Below are 18,868 nucleotides of genomic sequence, written 5' to 3' on the forward strand. Positions count from 1 at the left end.
TTTTTATGTAAGTATTCATGTGTTTACATATTTTTATGTACATAGAATGTACGCACGCATGAACGTACAATTTGCGATTCCTATATATACAATGTATGCACAAACGTTGTTCGTACGTACAATATTCATAATTGTATTGTAATATACCAAATGAAATACGCATATGCTTAGTACATATAATTATGCATTTATGATACATGTACGCATGTATGTTAGTTTGTACAAAAAGGCAATGTTTTGTATCTTTGTATACATAGACAATATATGTATGAACGTATATGAAAATAATGTTTATGCGTTTGCATGCTTTTATGTACTTAAGTACATACATTGTATAAATTTACGATAATAGCACGTAGATACAATGTACGTATGTATGTAAAATTGTACGTATTTACGTACAATATGTAAGAATGTTATTTAAAGGTACAATATATGCACGTAGTTGCATAAATAAAATGCGTACATGTATACATGCACATTTATCTGTACATCGATGTATGTACACGCAAAGTATGTACTTATGTACAACGTACGTATGTACTTGTCATATAACTACATACTTTGTTAATACTTATGCTCATGTAATGTATGAATGTGCAAAAAAATAGTTATATGCACAATGTGCGCATGTACATACAACGTATACATGTACATAATTACAAGCAATGTATAAATACATGCGTACATTTAAATATACGTAATTACAATACACACATACATTGTGCATGCATTAAAAAATTTATATAAGTAAAGTTATTAAAGTTTGTTTTAAAATTTATTCTAAGGCATATAAAACTCGACCTCATATTTTTTAGAAAGCAAACGATAATTTTATTTTAAATTTCTAAATATTATTTCCACACATAAAATTTACCGTTTTTTTTTACCATTTAAAAAATTTCTATAAATAATGCATTATGTTATAAAAAAAAAAATCTGCAATGTCAAGCATTTCATGAAAATACCTGAAAATAATTTTTTATTGAAAGAATTTCAAAATGATATAGAACAATTAAAGCGGAAAACTATATTTAAATATCGTTTGATTTTGTCATTTAACTTGCTTGAGTCATTAAAAGTTAACTTACATGCATTTTATTTATTGCATTGTACACATATTTAGACATAAATGTAATGTGCATATGTATAAGTGTAATGTATGCACGCATGTACAATGTATGTATATACATTCATGTATTGCACATGCATATATAGTACATAGAGATATGCATACATGGAACATACGTGCATTGTACATGTGTGGATACATTCATTGGACATATATACATTACACCACATGCATAGATAGGGATGGCATGCATGTACACATGTATTAATGTACACATGCATGAAAAAATTATGCCCAATATATTTATGCACATATGTACTGTATACGTACACACATATGCACATTATATGAACATTATATGTTCATTTCAACATATGTACATTATATGAATATACATTTGTACGCTATGTGTATATACATCTCTACAATATATACAACTGTACAATATATGCATCTCAAATGTGTGTATGTACATACGTTATGCATGTCGAATGTATGTATGAATATATGTAAAATATAAATACGCCCAATGTACGTACAATCGTACACAAATGTATTATGCATATTTGGATACATACAATATGAACATATTGCGTATATGTACATAAATACATTGGACATGCATATCATGTACATGTATACATACATATATTGTATATACCACATATATACCTTTATTGTACATGCATACGTATATTATACAGTTTATAAATAAATTGCACATGCATGCATGGGACATACATTGTACAGACAATGTATTTATGTTCGTACAAACAACAAGTACTTGTATATACATGCGTACATGAACATAGATATACATTTTACGTACACAAATTTTTGCATAAAGTGCATATATTCATTGCGTATGAATGTACATGTCTACATTGTTTGCACATACATACGTAATTATTATCTATATACATACGTACATATATTTTATACTTACAATATAAGTGTATGTACATGTGTGTGAAACTAAGATGTCTGAACATATGCACTAGATAAAATCATATGTACATACATTTTAGTTACATTCATTTGTACGTATACAAATACGTACAAAATGCAGTACATGCAAATACGCGCAAAATGTATTGTTATAAAATACATTATACTATCTACTGTAAAATATAATCATTCATAAGAATAAGTCTTGTAATCGTGTATTTAGATTACATGCAATCATAATTGCATGTAATCAAATTACATGCAATCATGATTACATGTAATCATATATTTTGATTACTTGTAATCATAATTACCCGTAATCGTTTTTGTTGTGATTACTTGTAATCGCAATTACTTGGAATCATGATTGCAAGTAATTGATTACTGTAATCAAAATTGTAATCATGATTACAGCTGTAATCAAAATTTTTTGAAAGTTGTAATCATGATTACAAGTAATTGATTACTGTAATCGACTATGTAATCATGATTACAGCTGTAATCAAAATTTTTGAAAATTGTAATCATGATTACAAGTAATTGATTACTGTAATCAAAAAATGCAATCGATTACATTTTTGGCCAACTCTGGTACATACATATGTTAGAGGGTAATAGAGTACAACTAGACAATAAAGCGTTACAGCCCGATGCATGCTGCTGTGTCCCGAAATGATGTGAAATAAGACAGACAGAGATGGAATGAAAAGAAACCCCAATAAAATGAGGAAAAACATTTTATGAAAATAAACAACACTTTGTCTCCATCATAGGAACTGCGGAAAATTGCGGCCGCCAACGTTAACGCAGGTGTGCACCTTCGAAGGAGTGACAGCCGTACGTTGGCGAAAGCACCAGGCATCTTTCTCATGGCGTCAGCAGTTACGGACAACCAGACAACGATGTTTTTAGCAGTATCTATGGGACCATCCTTGCAGACGAGGCTCTTCATATGATCCCAAAATAAAAAGTACAGTCTTCACAAATCGGGTGAGCGGGACGGCCAGTTGATTGACTCCCACGACCTATTCGTCACTCGGGATACATGATATCTAAGGCGTTACGCACATTCACACTGTTATGGGTTGGTGTCCCGTCGTGTAGGAACCACATGCGTTGTGTTATGTTTGCTGGATGTTTGTTTCATAATTCTGGCAAAACACCTCCTGCAAAAACAGAAGGTATGAATTTATCCATCTAAGCGTGTAGGCGAAGGTATGGCCCAATCAGATAATCGTGCACGAATCCGGCTGAAGCATTTAGCAGTGGAACGTCACTGGAACGAACGAGGACTTATTGAGGAGGGGTTTTCAGTTGCTCGCACATAGTTATGGATATTCGGAATATCTTCGTGTGTAAAAGTGCATTCATCAATGAACAACACATGTGCTCAAAAATCCGGGTGCACAGCTGTCTATTGGACAAACAACGTGGTAAAATTGACGCGTGCGTGCCTTCCAGGTTCTGAACTCGCTGAGCATGGTAGGAATGCATTCTTCATCTTGCAGCTTTCGCCGCATCGTATTACGGGAAACTTGAATTGCTAGAGACTTAATACATTACACACGCGACATTATTTTCATTCGAAAGATCGAGTTCTTTTAAGTCCAATATATTTATTTCTACTTCGATTTTCTGGATCTTATTATATTATTCTCATCTGACTTGGTTCGTGTTCTTGTTTCCTATTTATTACATAATCAAGTTAAAATACTCAAAGCTAATAAATTATACGCAAAAAGTTACGAAGTTGAAATACTCAAAGCATAACTAAAAATATTATAGTTTCGTTTTCGGGATCGCTTACTTCAGCTATCAATTTCGTCTGACGGTAAGTGAAAAGGCAATTATAAATTTATTTTTGAAGATTGGAAAACAAATCTTTAACGAGATTTAAAATGTTAATGAACAAAAGTTCAAGTTTTGACAATAATAATAATAATAAAATAAAATCTTAAATTTTTTATCGAAACTTTCGATTTTCATCCAGTACCTTAACAAATATTTAAATTTCATATGAAGATTTTTGGGTGATAAAGTGATTATCCACATTTTTTTCCAAAAAGAACATTTTTAAATTAAACAGATCCATATTATTGTTTTCATTGAGGTATTTTTCAAGTTTCTAGAATGTTCGCTAAATGGAATTGCAATAAACAGCCACATGCTATTGCCTACAATGAAAGTTGGATATTTTCAATAAAAATGCTAACTTCAAAAATTTGAAAAATTTTCCTTTCTGCTCCAAATTGTTCATACGTAATTAAAAATTTACGCTCATTTTGATATGAATTGCAAGTGATATATTGAATTTTACTATTGAACCTAAATAAATACCTTGATTGAGAAGAGATTGGAATATATAAAGAGAGATATCTTTAAAAGGAATTTGAGTTCTTGAGTTCGGCTTCATTGCATTTTGTAAAAGTGTCATAATGATAGAAACTGCCAGAATGGATAAGGCAATGCACAACCAAACCTACAATATAAATTTAAAAGTTTTAGATTGTGTAGGGGAAAGAGGACGAATTTAAGCTTTAAACAATTTTCCTGAAATTTCGAATTTGTATATTTTTTCTGAGTGGCTTAAGAACCTGAAATTTACAAAACTCTTCTTTCAAGCTTTATATGGCTGGTGAAAAAGCATTTTCGGCAATCGTGTAGTTCCTTGAGCTATGGAGTTCATATATACACTGAAGAGCCGAAAAAAGTGGTATATCTGCCTAATATCGTGTAGGGTACCCGCGAGTACGAAGAAGCGCCGCAACACGACGTGGCATGGATTCGATCAATGTGTGAAGTAGTGCTGGAGATAATTGACACCATGAATCCTGCAGGGTTGTCCATAAGTGGGAGTAAGAGGGGGCGGGGATATCTACTGAACATCACGTTACAAGGCATCCCAAATATATTCAATAATGTTCATGTCTGGGGATTTTGGTGGCCAGCGGCACTCTTCTGAATTTAGACACTTCCGCTGGCCACCAAAATCCCCAGACATGAACTTTATTGGACATATTTGGGATGCCTTCCAACGTGACGTTCAGAAGATATCCCCACCCCTCTTACTCCCACTGGTTTATGGAGAGCCCTGCAGGATTCATGGTGTCAATTATCTCCAGCACTACTTCACACATTGATCGAATCCATGCCACGTCGTGTTGCGGTGCTTCTGCGTACTCGCAGGTACCCTACACGATATTAGGCAGGTATACCAGTTTTTTTGGCTCTTCAGTGTATTACAGAAAAAAAAAGATTAATGACTTACGTTCAAGTCTCCGCTACTGACGAAAGACTTTGTAACCGTGTACTAGTGTCTAAAGAAGTGCCCTGAGCAATGAGCTGCAAAAATGTCATTAGAACGGACATGCAATCGTTTCAGTATTATAATGAAGCACCCTTTTTTTCGGTGATACATAGAACGAAAGAGATTGTAAATGGTTGGAGATACACACAATGAAACAAGAGAAGTTACAAACAAGTTACAAAAATGTAAAAAAAAAATGCCATTGATTTCTTTTTGAGCTAAGAGGCAATGAAAAAAAAAGAGTTGGGGAATAAAAATGATCTGATTCTTTAATATTCTTTCCAAACAAGAGAGTATACTAATAGTTGCTAAAAAAGAAAAAAAAAGAAAAAAACACCCACACAACAATAGGCTTGGAAAACAAGAGTGATTTGTTTTTCTTTCATGCCCTTCTATATCGATTCTGTTTTCTAATCCTACGCATCAATGGTTTTTCAGTTGTTAAATGTTGGGGCCGGGATAGCCTGGTTGGCAGATTGCCGGACTCACGTCCGTAAGAACTGGAGTTCGAATCTAGCCATCTGAAAACTCCCCGTGAAGTAAATGGTGACTAATGCACGTTAAATCTGTTGGGTCACAAAGCCCTCCATCTTCCTGTAACAAATTATACCTCTAGTGGTACTGAATTGAAGATTGATCGTTCTCTGGTTTAAGTCGAAATTTCCATCTGAAAATGAATGAATGGATGTATGAATGGTTCCACCCTATAAACGGGTGTGACGCATGGGTGTGGCATAAGTGGAATTCTTGGCCATAGATGGCGCCACTTTAAAACAAGATGAAAGCCGGTGCTTTTCTATTTTTTCGATTGCATGATTGCGTACAGAACATTATTTGCAACGCAAAGTTAGTCCTTCTTAGTTTAGATATTTTGAAGAGTTTCATAGTACTGATAAGGAAATAGCACTCATAAAGAACTAAAATAAATACTTTAAATCAAAGTGAACGGAAGCAATATCACCTGCACTTTATAGGGCCAGAAAATTACCCAAGTTTTCAGCTTTCTGGATGGCTTTTTCGTGACAAAAGTTATTCTGTCAAATGCATATGGCATGCTGAAGCGAACAGCTGTGGCTCTCCCGTAAGTGACAGTCATTCCAGAAAGTGCAACATCCACTTCCTTAAAGAATATGAGAAGAATATTTGTATACTTAAAAAAAGTAAAGCTATTAAAATTCATACATTATTTCCTGAATATATTATTTATCAACTGGTCTCAACTTTGTACAGGGATATATTAGGTAATGACAGCCCTTTATGCATATTATTTTATGTCTTTGTAAGCAATAAAATGAAATAAATAGGTGTTACCAATCAATATTCAAATGAAAGAAAATAACATGAACGTTTTCAAGCCCTGACGAAACAGAGTATGGATTAATCAGAGCATAATCATTGGAATACTCCCACCTTTTGATAAAAACTGCCTTTATCTTAAGAAAAAAAATTTTGGATTTTAATTATCCTCATTTTATTTAGATTATCCTGAATATTTATTGTATAGAGTTCGATTACAACAATTCAGCCAACTATTGAGCTGATTTTGATACTTTAAGCATGCAGTTGATTGTGGTAATGCTATTGACTTCGGTGCGGATTCGTCAGATACTGATATGCGTTATAACTCTCAGTTGGTAATTATATATTTGTAAGTTTTATAAACTATTGTAAGTCTTATAAAATCAAGTCTTGATGTGTGGTCGCGTCCTTGAATGTCGTTCGAGATCGAAAGGAAAAAAGAAGCAAAAAACTCTCAACTTCTATCAAAGATCCAGTTTTCCGCAGTGGATCTAACATACCTAGCCTTAAAGCATTTTCTGTGCTGACACATCATGTAAGACACATCTCGGACATCCGAAGATGTGTCTTAGTGTGACCTGAAGATCAAGGCTGCTTTTGCATAGATTCTTATATGTTCTATGGAATATTTCCGTTTCTTTATCACTGAGAACTTCTTTACCCAACTTAAAGAAGTTTGTAATTAATCTAACTAGTGTAGATGCTAAGTTTCTAGGCCAATCAAAGTCTGTGGTTAGTAACTCTTCTAAGGAGTCTACATTTGTCTACATAAATTAAATGGTGATAATGGAGCATCCTGATTAATACTGACTTGCAATTACTTTATTTAATGAATGCTTAAATAAACTATAATCTTGTAAATAATTTTTTAACATGAAAGGTTCTTATTTTAGATTACTTTATTTAGACAATAATAAGTTAACAAAATAAGTATGATTAATTGAATGACTTACATTTCTCATTAACATACCGATCATTCCATTCCAATTTGAACCATTGGGACTACCCCATGATCCGTCAATCGAACGAAAAATTTGATATCTGAAAATGGAACCATTTCAATTATTGATGCATTTGGACTATTAAAAGATTAGTGTGGTGTCGAATTAGATGGAAAGTAGTTATAATCTTTGTACCCATGATATTTTTAATCAGGAAAAATCAATCATGATTTACGGAAGGAGATAGAAATTTATGATTTATTACACACTGCTTAGGAAAGCTGATGTTTTCTTTTTCGTACGCTTCAGTTACAAAGTTCGTCTATAGATGACATTTCCACTTAAGGCAAATGATAGATCAATATTTTCAATTAAAAAAAAATTCAGAAACAATATGGCATAGTCAAAGGATAAAACAACCTATGTTTTTGCAAAGATTTAAGTTGGGCAGCTTAAAATGCAGGAGAAAAAGATTTTCTAGTTAGCAGCCTCATCTAGTTTGACTACAAAATATCAATGTTTTGACTGTAGCATACTACAAAATATAAGTTTTACATACGATTTATTTTATAACCGGTATTTATCAACCGTTTATAAAATAAAATTCTGAGTCACGGCAAACTAAATTCAACTCCAGAGCCTAGTTATTTTGAACCCAACCAAAAAAAAGAGAACTTCTTGATCAAGCTTTGAGACAAGTCTTCATGGAGGACTTTTTGATGAAACTAATCCGCATTTGCGTTTCATTGAGAAGAAATTCAAGAAAAACTCTTATGGTTAGCCCGATGGCGCGGGCATTAAACGCATGATTAATTGACACTGAGAATATTTTACGTCTGCACGGTGGTCGGTGCGAGCCGGAAGCAGAGTTTGTTTCAAACAGCCATTGCTAGGATTCAAACCTGGGTCACCTCATGGGGGATGAACGCTTTTTCCTCTGAGCCATTGCGGCTCTTTTTATAAGATTCGTGAAGTTAAGAAAAAAAAGCAGATACTTCGTAGTAATTGTCGTAATTTTTTTTCTTTTATCAGTTTAATGGGTGTAGTAAAATCATTCTCACAAACATGTTACTGAAGAAAATAGGCAAAAGTAATGGCTAATGTCTTACGTAAATTTCAAGGAAGCTGCCAGACTATCAAGCAGTTCAATATCCGATCCAGTTGGTTTCTGCAAAGCGCTTGGAAGTCTGAAGAAAGGAAAATGCTTTTCCATTGCTACTCGTAGTGGTCTTGCAGGTTGAATTGCGCGTTCAAGGAACGAAGAATTGTTTGAAAAACCAGTCTCATTGTTCCATGAATTTGTAGTAATGAGAGTTAGACTAGGAACTTCCAAGGACTAAAAAGAAAGAATATAATCACAGGCATGTTCCCATGTTTGATGGGGAAAATAGCACATGAACTCAATGTAGAAATAATTAAGGAAAGGCTGCAAATCATTTTAAAAGTTTTGGTTTTGGTCCAACATGGATAGAAGGAGTAGGAAGAGGAAGTATAAAAAATATTTCTTGTTCCAATGAGCTGCACAATTGGTCTTGCCGATGAGCAGACCTAGTGCGTTCTCCAGAGGTGGTATCCACTCTTTCAGGACCACCACAATGGGTGAGATATCGTTGGTCATGTTAATTTGGACGTCTAGTTTCTGCCACACTAGATGGCAGCACCGAGACTCTACTTGGATGCTAAAGTGCACTAGGAATTTAATTTTGCCCGAAATGCTAAGAGCCAATAAGGCACTCCAGGGATCTTTTACATGCCGCATAATCATACGACATGGCCATAGAGGATTTTCTGCATCCCGAAAATCCGGTGTCTGGGCCGGGGATCGAACCCGCAGACTTGGGCTCAGAAAGTCGACGACAAACCAACTGCGCCTCCCAGCCACTAAAAAAAGTATTTAAACTACTTTTTCTAAAATTTTACTCGTGCTTTTAAGAGCACATTTTGCACTCTATTATGTTGTATTTTCCCAGAGATTATAGCACACATTAAATATGTTTTAGAAATTGCATGTGCAATTCTGCCGCTAAATAAAATTGCGTATTTCAGTTCTTACCTTCAGAATATAAGTGTTTTTTGGAGCTGGAAAAACAAACATTATGTGATTGTTGATGTAAAACTGACTGAATTCATTGAAAGAAATATTCTCCGAATATTGGCGTGGAACTAAAATGACCCATTGTATTCTATGACTTTTCTCAACTAGCTTTAAAGAGCTCTGAAATAAAGAAATGAAGTTAATGGTAGCTATTTCATATGAACATAAATTCATTTAAATACTTTTCTTGTTTTTGAAAGTGTCGATTTGTTTATAATGAGCTATATTATTCATATGCTTATCTAGAGTCTTTTGGTAAATTAACATGCATCTAAGGGCATAATAAAGTACAATATTGTCCATTGGCTGTCTGTAATTTTCTAAAAAAGTGGTACGTATTGACCTGCAGTCAGGTTGGCTTAAGCCTCCACCAAGGACTGATCTCCAATACAATCCCTGATGTTGGGGTTGAATGACAATGTCAGCATACTGCACAATGACAAGTTAGTGCCTTTAACTACTTTAACTACTGTTCAATCACAAATCTAAAAGGATATTTATAAACTAATACAAATAAGTCCTAATCATACTAAAAGTATGAAATGACCATACTACATTCCGGTAATACATGCATTCAAAGCTTATCATCTCGCTCATGGACTGCAATAGTGGCACAACTAAAAAAACACAAGTTTTGGACTAAGATCAGGTATAAATATGAAAATACGCATTCTTTCAGCAGCAATACTAGCACAACTCATAATTCAACTTGAAGGTTATCTTCGTTTAAGCAAACTAAAGAATTTCTTATGCATTTTGTTTAGCAATAAAAACTTATCTCAAAACTTTGAGTTGTGCCGCTATTGCAGCCCATGAGCGATTTGTTAATGAAGTATACCAAAAGAAACGCTCTTATTATGAACTGTTCAGTGATATTGATTTATTGATTGATTATTTATCAATATTGATTTATATTGATCAGAATTTAACATACCTCATTGGATGGAAGCATAACTACAGGAACTTTATCATGATGACGTAGTAACTCTTGAAGTTTGTGCTCAAATTTTGAGGTGAAACATACTAAGGAAATATTTCTACGAAACAGTGCTTCTGCTAACAAGGGGTCCACTTCTGTTTTAGTAATAAAAATAAGAAATGTAAGAGAGAGTTTTAACATTAAAGATTCAATTTAGGGTCAAATGTATTATTACAACATTATAATTTAGATAATGAAAGATATTTAAAATACGGAAAATTTTATATTTTCCTCGGAAACGGGTGGCACAACAATAGCAGATAACAGTGGCCCCCATACCCCCCAAGCTCTTGGGCGCATTCATCCCCCCCAAAAAAAATTGCTAACTTCCCCCTTCCATGTTAGTTTGTTCGAAATAGTGCTACTTTGCTTGCATTCTACTCATAATATGACAATGCTTCTTTAATTTAAGGACTTAAAAAAATTTCTCTCATCTAAATCCCCCCCCAAACTATTCATTTTATTTAGTGCAAAAATCCCCCCCCGCGAAGCTTAAAGTGGGAGCATCGTGCGCCCACCTTCCCCCCTGATGGGGACCCCTGGCAGATAAACGAATTCAAACTATTATCCCCAAAATGTGTATTGTAAGATTTCTTATAGAGTATAAACAAATCTCGTTATAAATAATAATTAGTGGTTTCTATAACATTTAGTCGATGCAATAAAATATTATCATACATTATCATTGTTACAAATGTGAAAGAAAAAAATGTCTAAGTAGTGTCATGCAGAATTTCACGCAGACGGAATATCGATAGACAAAATGTCCTGCGGACAAAATTTATCAAGGACAGAACATCACTGGGACGAATTATCATTGGACAGTTTCAGACAAAATACTGGTATCGTGAAAAGGATTCTATTTACCTAAATTACTAGTAGAATTCATGAATCGTTTACACAAGATTTTGTCGAAGATCATATCTCGGGCAATCTACCCACGGATAATCAGTACTCTATTGCATATGGATTTATTTTTTCATAATTTAAAAATTATTAAAGAAATAAATTAATTTCCTTCACAATTTTTGGTGTCAGACATTAAATTATCATAGGAAAAATTTCTGAGTATATTTGAATGCAATTTTTGAAAATAATTGTTAAAAACTGCAGTAATTTAGATAAATTAAAGGAACACTTCGAAGACGTCCAATCAGGAAGCTCTCAACAGCGAATTGGCTCGAGTGGCGCACTAAGACATTTCAGGCGATGGGTTGCTATGGTATTCTGGATTCTTATGATGAGCCGAACTTTTTCTTGACGCTTATACGCACTGTACTAAACTCTTTTGTATTCTCGATGATCCGTAAAAACCACCCTTAATTTCAGAATTATCAAAAATTAAAATAAAGTACACGATGTCACGAATTAATATTTCGTAGATACGAAAACCAAATTACTATCGAACTGCCAAGTTACAGTAAAGGAAGGTCCACGTAGTAAACATCAAAACAAGTTTAATTGGAGGTTGAAAATTTAAGGTGTTTTTTGTTTTTCGTCTCCTTTCTGTTTCCTCACATTATCAAACCAGTCTTGTTGTTTATTATATCTGCCTTTCTGTACAATTAGTCAGACTATGACGATATTTTTGTTTTTTCCTCGCGGTTAAGTATGAATTTGTGATCCCTATGTATATCATTTTTATAATGATTTTTGAAGATATATATTAAAGGTGGTCTTTACTGAACATTATAATCTATATTAGTAATTATTTTAGAACAATTTTTTATTATATTATTAATTAGTATATACTTTGTATGTATTATGAACAGTACATTGTACTTATATATACAAAACAAAAATAGTTTTTTTTCTATTACATTGTATTAAACGAGTACTTACATAAATTTTGATAAATGTGTGTCTTGTTCAGCGTATCTTCATCACTACTGCAAATGATTTTGATTTAAACAAATCAAAACAGCTCATTTGAATATATTATTATTATAAACGGTCTATTTTCATATGCAATAGGTTGACGTAAAGTATATTGCATATATTGCATAACAATTTAACCTCGAAAATTTGATAAACATATTGGCGGGATATTTAGAAACACAAGATATATTACATACCTATAAATCTCTTTTCTATGATAACAATCCATTGCCAATGCATAAGGTTTGTGACTAACTCAGCGATGAAATGATATAACAGGGGTTTTTGAAACATCACTCTGTGAACACAGTTAAATTATAACTAAATGCCTTATTTACTGTTAAAAAGTTGCCAAAATGCATTAAAACTATAATCTTAGTGAAAAACAAATTACACAATAAAAACATCTGTTTAAATATAAAAGTTTTCTATGAGTTCCCTGCAGAAAATTTCCATTCTTAAAACTGCAGAAATTTGCTGTAAAATACATATCACGCTGCCAAAAAACACATTTTTTCGGTAGATGATACAAAACTGGCAATTATTGATGTAATATAAATTTTATATGTTCGCTAGAGATTCTATCTGCTTCGAATACGGAAAATGCTAATATCAAAACAACAATGACAGTTTTATACTGTTCTCTTTTCTAGCCAAAGAGAGATCTCCAGGTTTCAAGTGAAGATACAATTCGTGTTCGCAATTAAGTTTGTATAGTTTTATTTTACTGTGTTTGCTTCATGCAAAAGAAGTGAAGTGTAGGTGTACACTGTACAAACCTTTCCTTTGGTAGTTAGACCATTCGTATACTGACCCAAAGGTTCCTAGTTTAATTCCAGCTGACGTTCACTTCCACAACTGTTCCCAATGATGTCATTAAACAGCAACTATCTTAGTCCTCGAGAGATGGCAGCAGTTACAGTGTAATTGGAAAACTAAGTTTGATTAATACAAATATAATAGTTTGATAAATACATAACACTTTTCTACGCTTTTTGAGATTTTTTTTTAGTGTTCTGAGTTTATGTTTTAAAGCATGATTCTTTGTTTTGTAATTTTGGTTTAAAGTTCTTTTTTGTACCACTACATGTAAATGATTTGAAAGTTTAAGTGAAGCACTATTTTTTCCCACTCTCTCATGTTAAAGCTTTTGAAATGTTATCAAAATTATCAAAAGTTTTTGAAAGCTTCAATTTTTAGTTGTCTACCACTCTATAAGATATTTTGCAAAAAGCGTAGCAATTGGCAGTTCTGTAAATGTAGCAGATTTTATTGAGAATTTTATGGAATATCAGAAAGTTGCTATCGAAACGATGTTACTTTTAATACTTTCTTTCATTTCCTTAACTATATTTGTTAATTTGGAAATCATTTTACTCAAATATAAAACCTGATCATCCATTGCAGCTACAACTTAATGTATTAATAACAAAAAATATTTAAAATATAAGGTGCAAAACTTTTCAGAAATTGTTCAGAAATGTAAAAAACACAAATTTGAAAGAAATCGGTTGAATACTTTCTAAGAAATAAAAAAAAAAATGTCCTACGTGCTCCGTTTGAAAAAAATGTTTTTTTTTTTCTGATGTCAAAATGTTTCCATAATTTAGCGATTAATTAAATGTTAATACTCTTATTTTCTTATGGTACTCAAATTTTATTAAACTATATGTGATGTTAAATACTTGCTGTTTTATTATAGCTAATAATTATATCAAAAAATTATTTGAAATTATTAGTTACTTCAGAAAATACAATTAAAGGTTATTTATTTGCACAATTAAGTTTTTTTTTTAATTTATAAAACTTAGAAAATAATGCAATTAATTAATGATTAAAACAATAAAGTTTAAATCGATTTATAAGTACAGAGATGAGAAAAAATATGTGAGAATCACAGCAAAATTAAACAGCTAATTAAATTTATATATGGGTCATTCTCACGAAAACTGTCATTTTTCAGTTCATAAAATCCCAAAAAAGTANTGACCCATATGTATTGTATTGGCCACTAAGCTCCACAATTAAAAGTTTTAAATAAATTTTAAAAGTTTAAGCTCTGCAAGTATTTTATTTTCTCTGGCAGCTCTTGTCATTCAAAGCGAATTTTTGAGCAAAAGTTGGTTTAATCTTCATTGAAGTTGACTGAGCGTCCAAAACGAGGGTCGTTTTCAATGATATTTCCCTCTTCAAATTTGGTATGCCAAATACAAACGGTTCTCATAGCAATTCAATTATACACAGTTCGAATGTCACGAGCAGATTTTGTGGTCTTAGAGCCTTGATTAAAAGTGATAATAGAGGTGCTGAAAATGCTCTTTTTTTAATTTGGCAAATTAACATAAATTAATTCAAACTAACAAAATGAATCAAAATGAAATAAAAAAAAATAAATAGAAATAAAACAAAGGAAAATAAAATAAAATAAATAAAATAAAACAAAAGAAAAGAGAATAAATCAAAATTAAATAAATAAAAAATGATGGACATAGATTTTGCTAGAACAGGAATCCTATTTCGAATGATCTGAAACATAATGCCAAAATTTTTTAATGTCACTCGGAATGTTAAGATTTAAAAATCGGTGGAAACTTAGTTGTCGATCCAATGCAAGTTAAAAATGTTCTAAGTGGTTTTTAACTCTAAAAGTAATGATATGCAAAATAACAAAATTTACCTGTCTTATCTAGTTACCATACTTGTAGAAGCTTTCAGAACTCTGCTAAGAACTTGTTATCAGTGCCATTTAAAGCTTGATCTGGTGCGAATTCAGCTTAAATAGCCCTTGATTGTAAACATATGTCTTCAAAAGCTTTTGATAAGTAAAGAAGTTTTTGAATGGACTATTCAGTATTAAAAAGACTTTCGATTTAATGATTTTCGGACTTGTCTTTGAAATAGCGCTTTAGTCGTGGAATCGAATAAAAGACTGGCACTCTTTAAGCAGACAGATGGATATTTTCTCATGTGAGATTCTCCTTTATTTCGATACTTGTTAATTTACTGTCAATTATTTAATCATTGCAATTATTTAATAATACAATGCAATTATTTAATAATACTGACAGTAAAAAGGAAATAATGAAATTGATTACAGATAGTATCATGTCTTTAATTGAATGAAAATAAAAGAATATAACTGTATATATATGAAAAAAAAACTAATGATGGTGTCGTAGTTTTCTATTGCAGTTGGTGCATATTTATTCGCTGGAAAATCACGTGATAGGATCCAGTTTTCCCGCATTAATTTCCACACATTTTTGGTTGTCATCAGTATAAAATTAATAAAAATCACAAAGGTAGTGTTTATATGGAAAATATTTTCGTATTTAGCTGCAATATTTATTTTTCTCTTGTTCTACTTTTCTATTATTAAGTTTTTAATTTTGATTGTTAAGGGTTTAAAACTAAAAGAGTTGCTTCTTTCTTATAAAGAAATTTTATGACATTACCTTATTACGATAAAGTTTGAGATAAACTTATTTATTATTTAAATCGGTGTCTAAACTTATTAAATACTTTATAATGGGATGCATGCAAGTGATATGGTGTCGGTATTTCGATCCTGATTTGTTGTTGAAACGTGGCATTTGTTTAAGTTAGCAATTTTTATTTCCGTTCCATTTCGAGTAAGCCAAGTCCATCAAGCATTAATTCTGATAGCAGACACATTCTATATTCTTTTACAAAGATTACAATTCTCCCACTATATGTTTCTTACTTTATAGACAGGCACGAAGCCATTCAAAACATAAACAAACTATTTATGCATAGAAGTTGTCAGGTGCACGAAACAAAAATATATCACGGTCTGAATAAAATACATAAAAAATAATAAATCTAAGTTAAGTAAAAGACGTAGAGGAGAAGGAATTACATTTCAGCAAATTTGATGTGCGATACGGCGCTGTACATAATTAATTTCACGTTAAGTAACATTCAAACTTATGCGGAATAACTTAGATCAACTTTAACACGCCATTTTGCTTACAAACTATCAGCTGGCGCTGGCGTCATAGGTCACATGTGTGGGTATTCGCGATCTTCTTCTTCTCTAAGTGCATGCACTCAATTATTATTTTGTGAGGCGAATTACATTATGCTATTATAAAATAAAGATAAAAAGGATTCTTTGAATGTTTAACCATCAGCTTCAGGTGCAATGTGATGCATGCATACATTGTATTTATTATATTAGCCTATTTGTTAAGTAAACATTTCAATTAACGGTTTTGAATGCATCAAATTCAATGTAACAATATGCCTTTAATTTTAAATTGTATTTTTAAAATTGAATACTAAGCAAAACTACTTATATTTATTAATAAATCTTAATAGAATCATAAGGAAATGTTTGAACATGGGAAGTAGGGACACAAGCGTAAGTGGGACAGAATTTTAAGTGAATAATTTCAACTTTCGTAGAAAAAACTAAGTTATTTCAAAAAACAACAATGATGGTGTTGATGAGCGTCAAAGAACAGGGGGCTTACACCCAGTAGATGAATTAAAGTTAAAAGAATAAAGGAATCAACCAATTTAAGCTTGGCGTTCTAAAAATGTACCCTAAACTCACAGCGATAATATAATATTTTCCCCCATTTTTATTTAAGTTTACAGCTTCTGTTTTTTTCAATCCCAAATATTCGTATATTTTTACAATTATTTTAACATCTTTAAGTTGTTTATACATTATTACGTACTTCTATGCATTGTAATAAGTTTAGAAGATTTATTTAATGCAGGTTTTCAAGAAAAATTAACATCATTTACACGCATTTATAACTAACATCACTTGTTAAATTAAATGAATAAACAAAGAGAATATCTAATTTCAATTTTTAAATTCTTATAGTCCTTGTAGAAAATATATTTTCCAAGCATTATTACTCTAGACTGAATCGTACGGAATTTTCAACTATCATGCTTTTAATATTCGACAATAATGTTAGCAAAACTAGTAGCTATTTTCATTTGCCCTACGAGTTGAAAAATTAATTCAAGGAAAATGGAAAGAGGCAAAAATATATGGTTTATTGCTTTCTTCTTAGATAACCACATTTTAATTCGCACTAAGTTTCAACATAAGTTACAAAACTTGTCAAAAGATAACGCTACTGACTGTAAAAACTATGAAACTGTAGTTTAGAATCATTTCACAGGATTTGAATTGAAATATTTTCACGGGTGTCAGTGTCTGTAAATTTGCTTTTCAGAGTGTAGTTTCTCCTTAGATATTTTGAAAACATTGTCTTATAATTTCACTTAGTCCGTAGCGTCATCTGTTGAGAAACTTTGAAACTAATATTAGAAACTGTTGAATATGACTTATTTTTTTTAACCAGCATAACTTAAGAGAAAAAAAAATATATTCTTCTTTATGTTTTTGCAATCTATTTTTCAACTCACCGATCATTTTTTGGTCAGCCGATGGTTGAATTATTCCGTCTTCCATTTTGCTTTAAGTGAGACATTCCCTCAATATCCCGTTTTAAGCCAAGAGTTCATAGAGATTAAGGCTGTATTGTTTCGTGACCAGCGTAATGATTGGGGGGTCTATGTGCTTAGTACTGCGCAGAAGCCGCCTTTACTTTACAAAAAATCTGGTAGCCATTTATTTGAAGCTGGGTAAGCTTCAAGCCACCATCTTGCTTCATGTTGATGAATATTTTATTTTCCTAATATCACTATGTTATGTGTGTTTGTAATATTATGAGTGGGAAATATTTTTCACTTTTTAAAATTAAAGTACTGTAAGCTTGAAATCAAACATAAAATACATATCAACACTTTCACAATATCTTTATTTCTATTATATATATATATATACAAATGCAGTGCAACGCGGACGATATAGGAATGTAGAAAGTGCATAGGAAAAACTGGTTGCCAACAACACAATTTTTTTTTTCAAAAACTTTCTATAAAATTTTCTTTCTTTCATTTTTAAATATAAGCTCCACCTCCACTGTGAGAGACATATAAAAAGAGGGGTGCATACTTTATATGATTATGATGAAAATACATTTTTATTCTTAAAATTTATTTGGTTCGCTAACTGTACGAAAGACACATACACTTTATAAAATGTAATAAACACTCAATCTGTCTAGGTTAGAGCATTCAAAAAGTGGCAAACACGTGAATTATCTTTTCAAACTATAATTAAACAGTCAGAAAAATTAATTCTTCGCGCAGTATTTTAAAACATAATATGTATTGTGAAAATTTGCCGCAACCGTAACAAAGTGTTAAACAGAACCTTGTTTTTATGCAAGCTGAACCATAGTATCGTATAATGAGGTTTAAAATGGTTAGGTTTGCACAGTCCCCCCCCCCAAAAAAA

The 18,868-nt window shown here is 31.9% G+C and overlaps 1 protein-coding gene across 1 annotated transcript in view; it reads right to left on the reverse strand.

Moving 5' to 3' along the window:
• LOC107445097 (glutamate receptor ionotropic, delta-1-like) overlaps positions 1-18,031 on the reverse strand; it is a 32,409-nt gene extending 14,378 nt beyond the window's left edge. Inside the window, exons 1-7 of the mRNA XM_016059427.3 lie at positions 17,932-18,031; positions 12,717-12,817; positions 10,597-10,736; positions 9,621-9,782; positions 8,677-8,903; positions 7,580-7,667; positions 6,289-6,447 (exon numbers count right to left, since the gene is read on the reverse strand). Coding sequence (XP_015914913.3) covers positions 6,289-6,447; positions 7,580-7,667; positions 8,677-8,903; positions 9,621-9,782; positions 10,597-10,736; positions 12,717-12,813 — 873 coding nt within the window. The 5' untranslated portion in view covers positions 12,814-12,817; positions 17,932-18,031. The remainder of the gene's footprint in view (positions 1-6,288; positions 6,448-7,579; positions 7,668-8,676; positions 8,904-9,620; positions 9,783-10,596; positions 10,737-12,716; positions 12,818-17,931) is intronic.
• Positions 18,032-18,868: the final 837 nt, after the last annotated feature.

The sequence above is a fragment of the Parasteatoda tepidariorum genome, chromosome 4 (genome assembly GCF_043381705.1).
Source record: "Parasteatoda tepidariorum isolate YZ-2023 chromosome 4, CAS_Ptep_4.0, whole genome shotgun sequence".
In the NCBI taxonomy this organism is placed as follows: domain Eukaryota; kingdom Metazoa; phylum Arthropoda; class Arachnida; order Araneae; family Theridiidae; genus Parasteatoda; species Parasteatoda tepidariorum.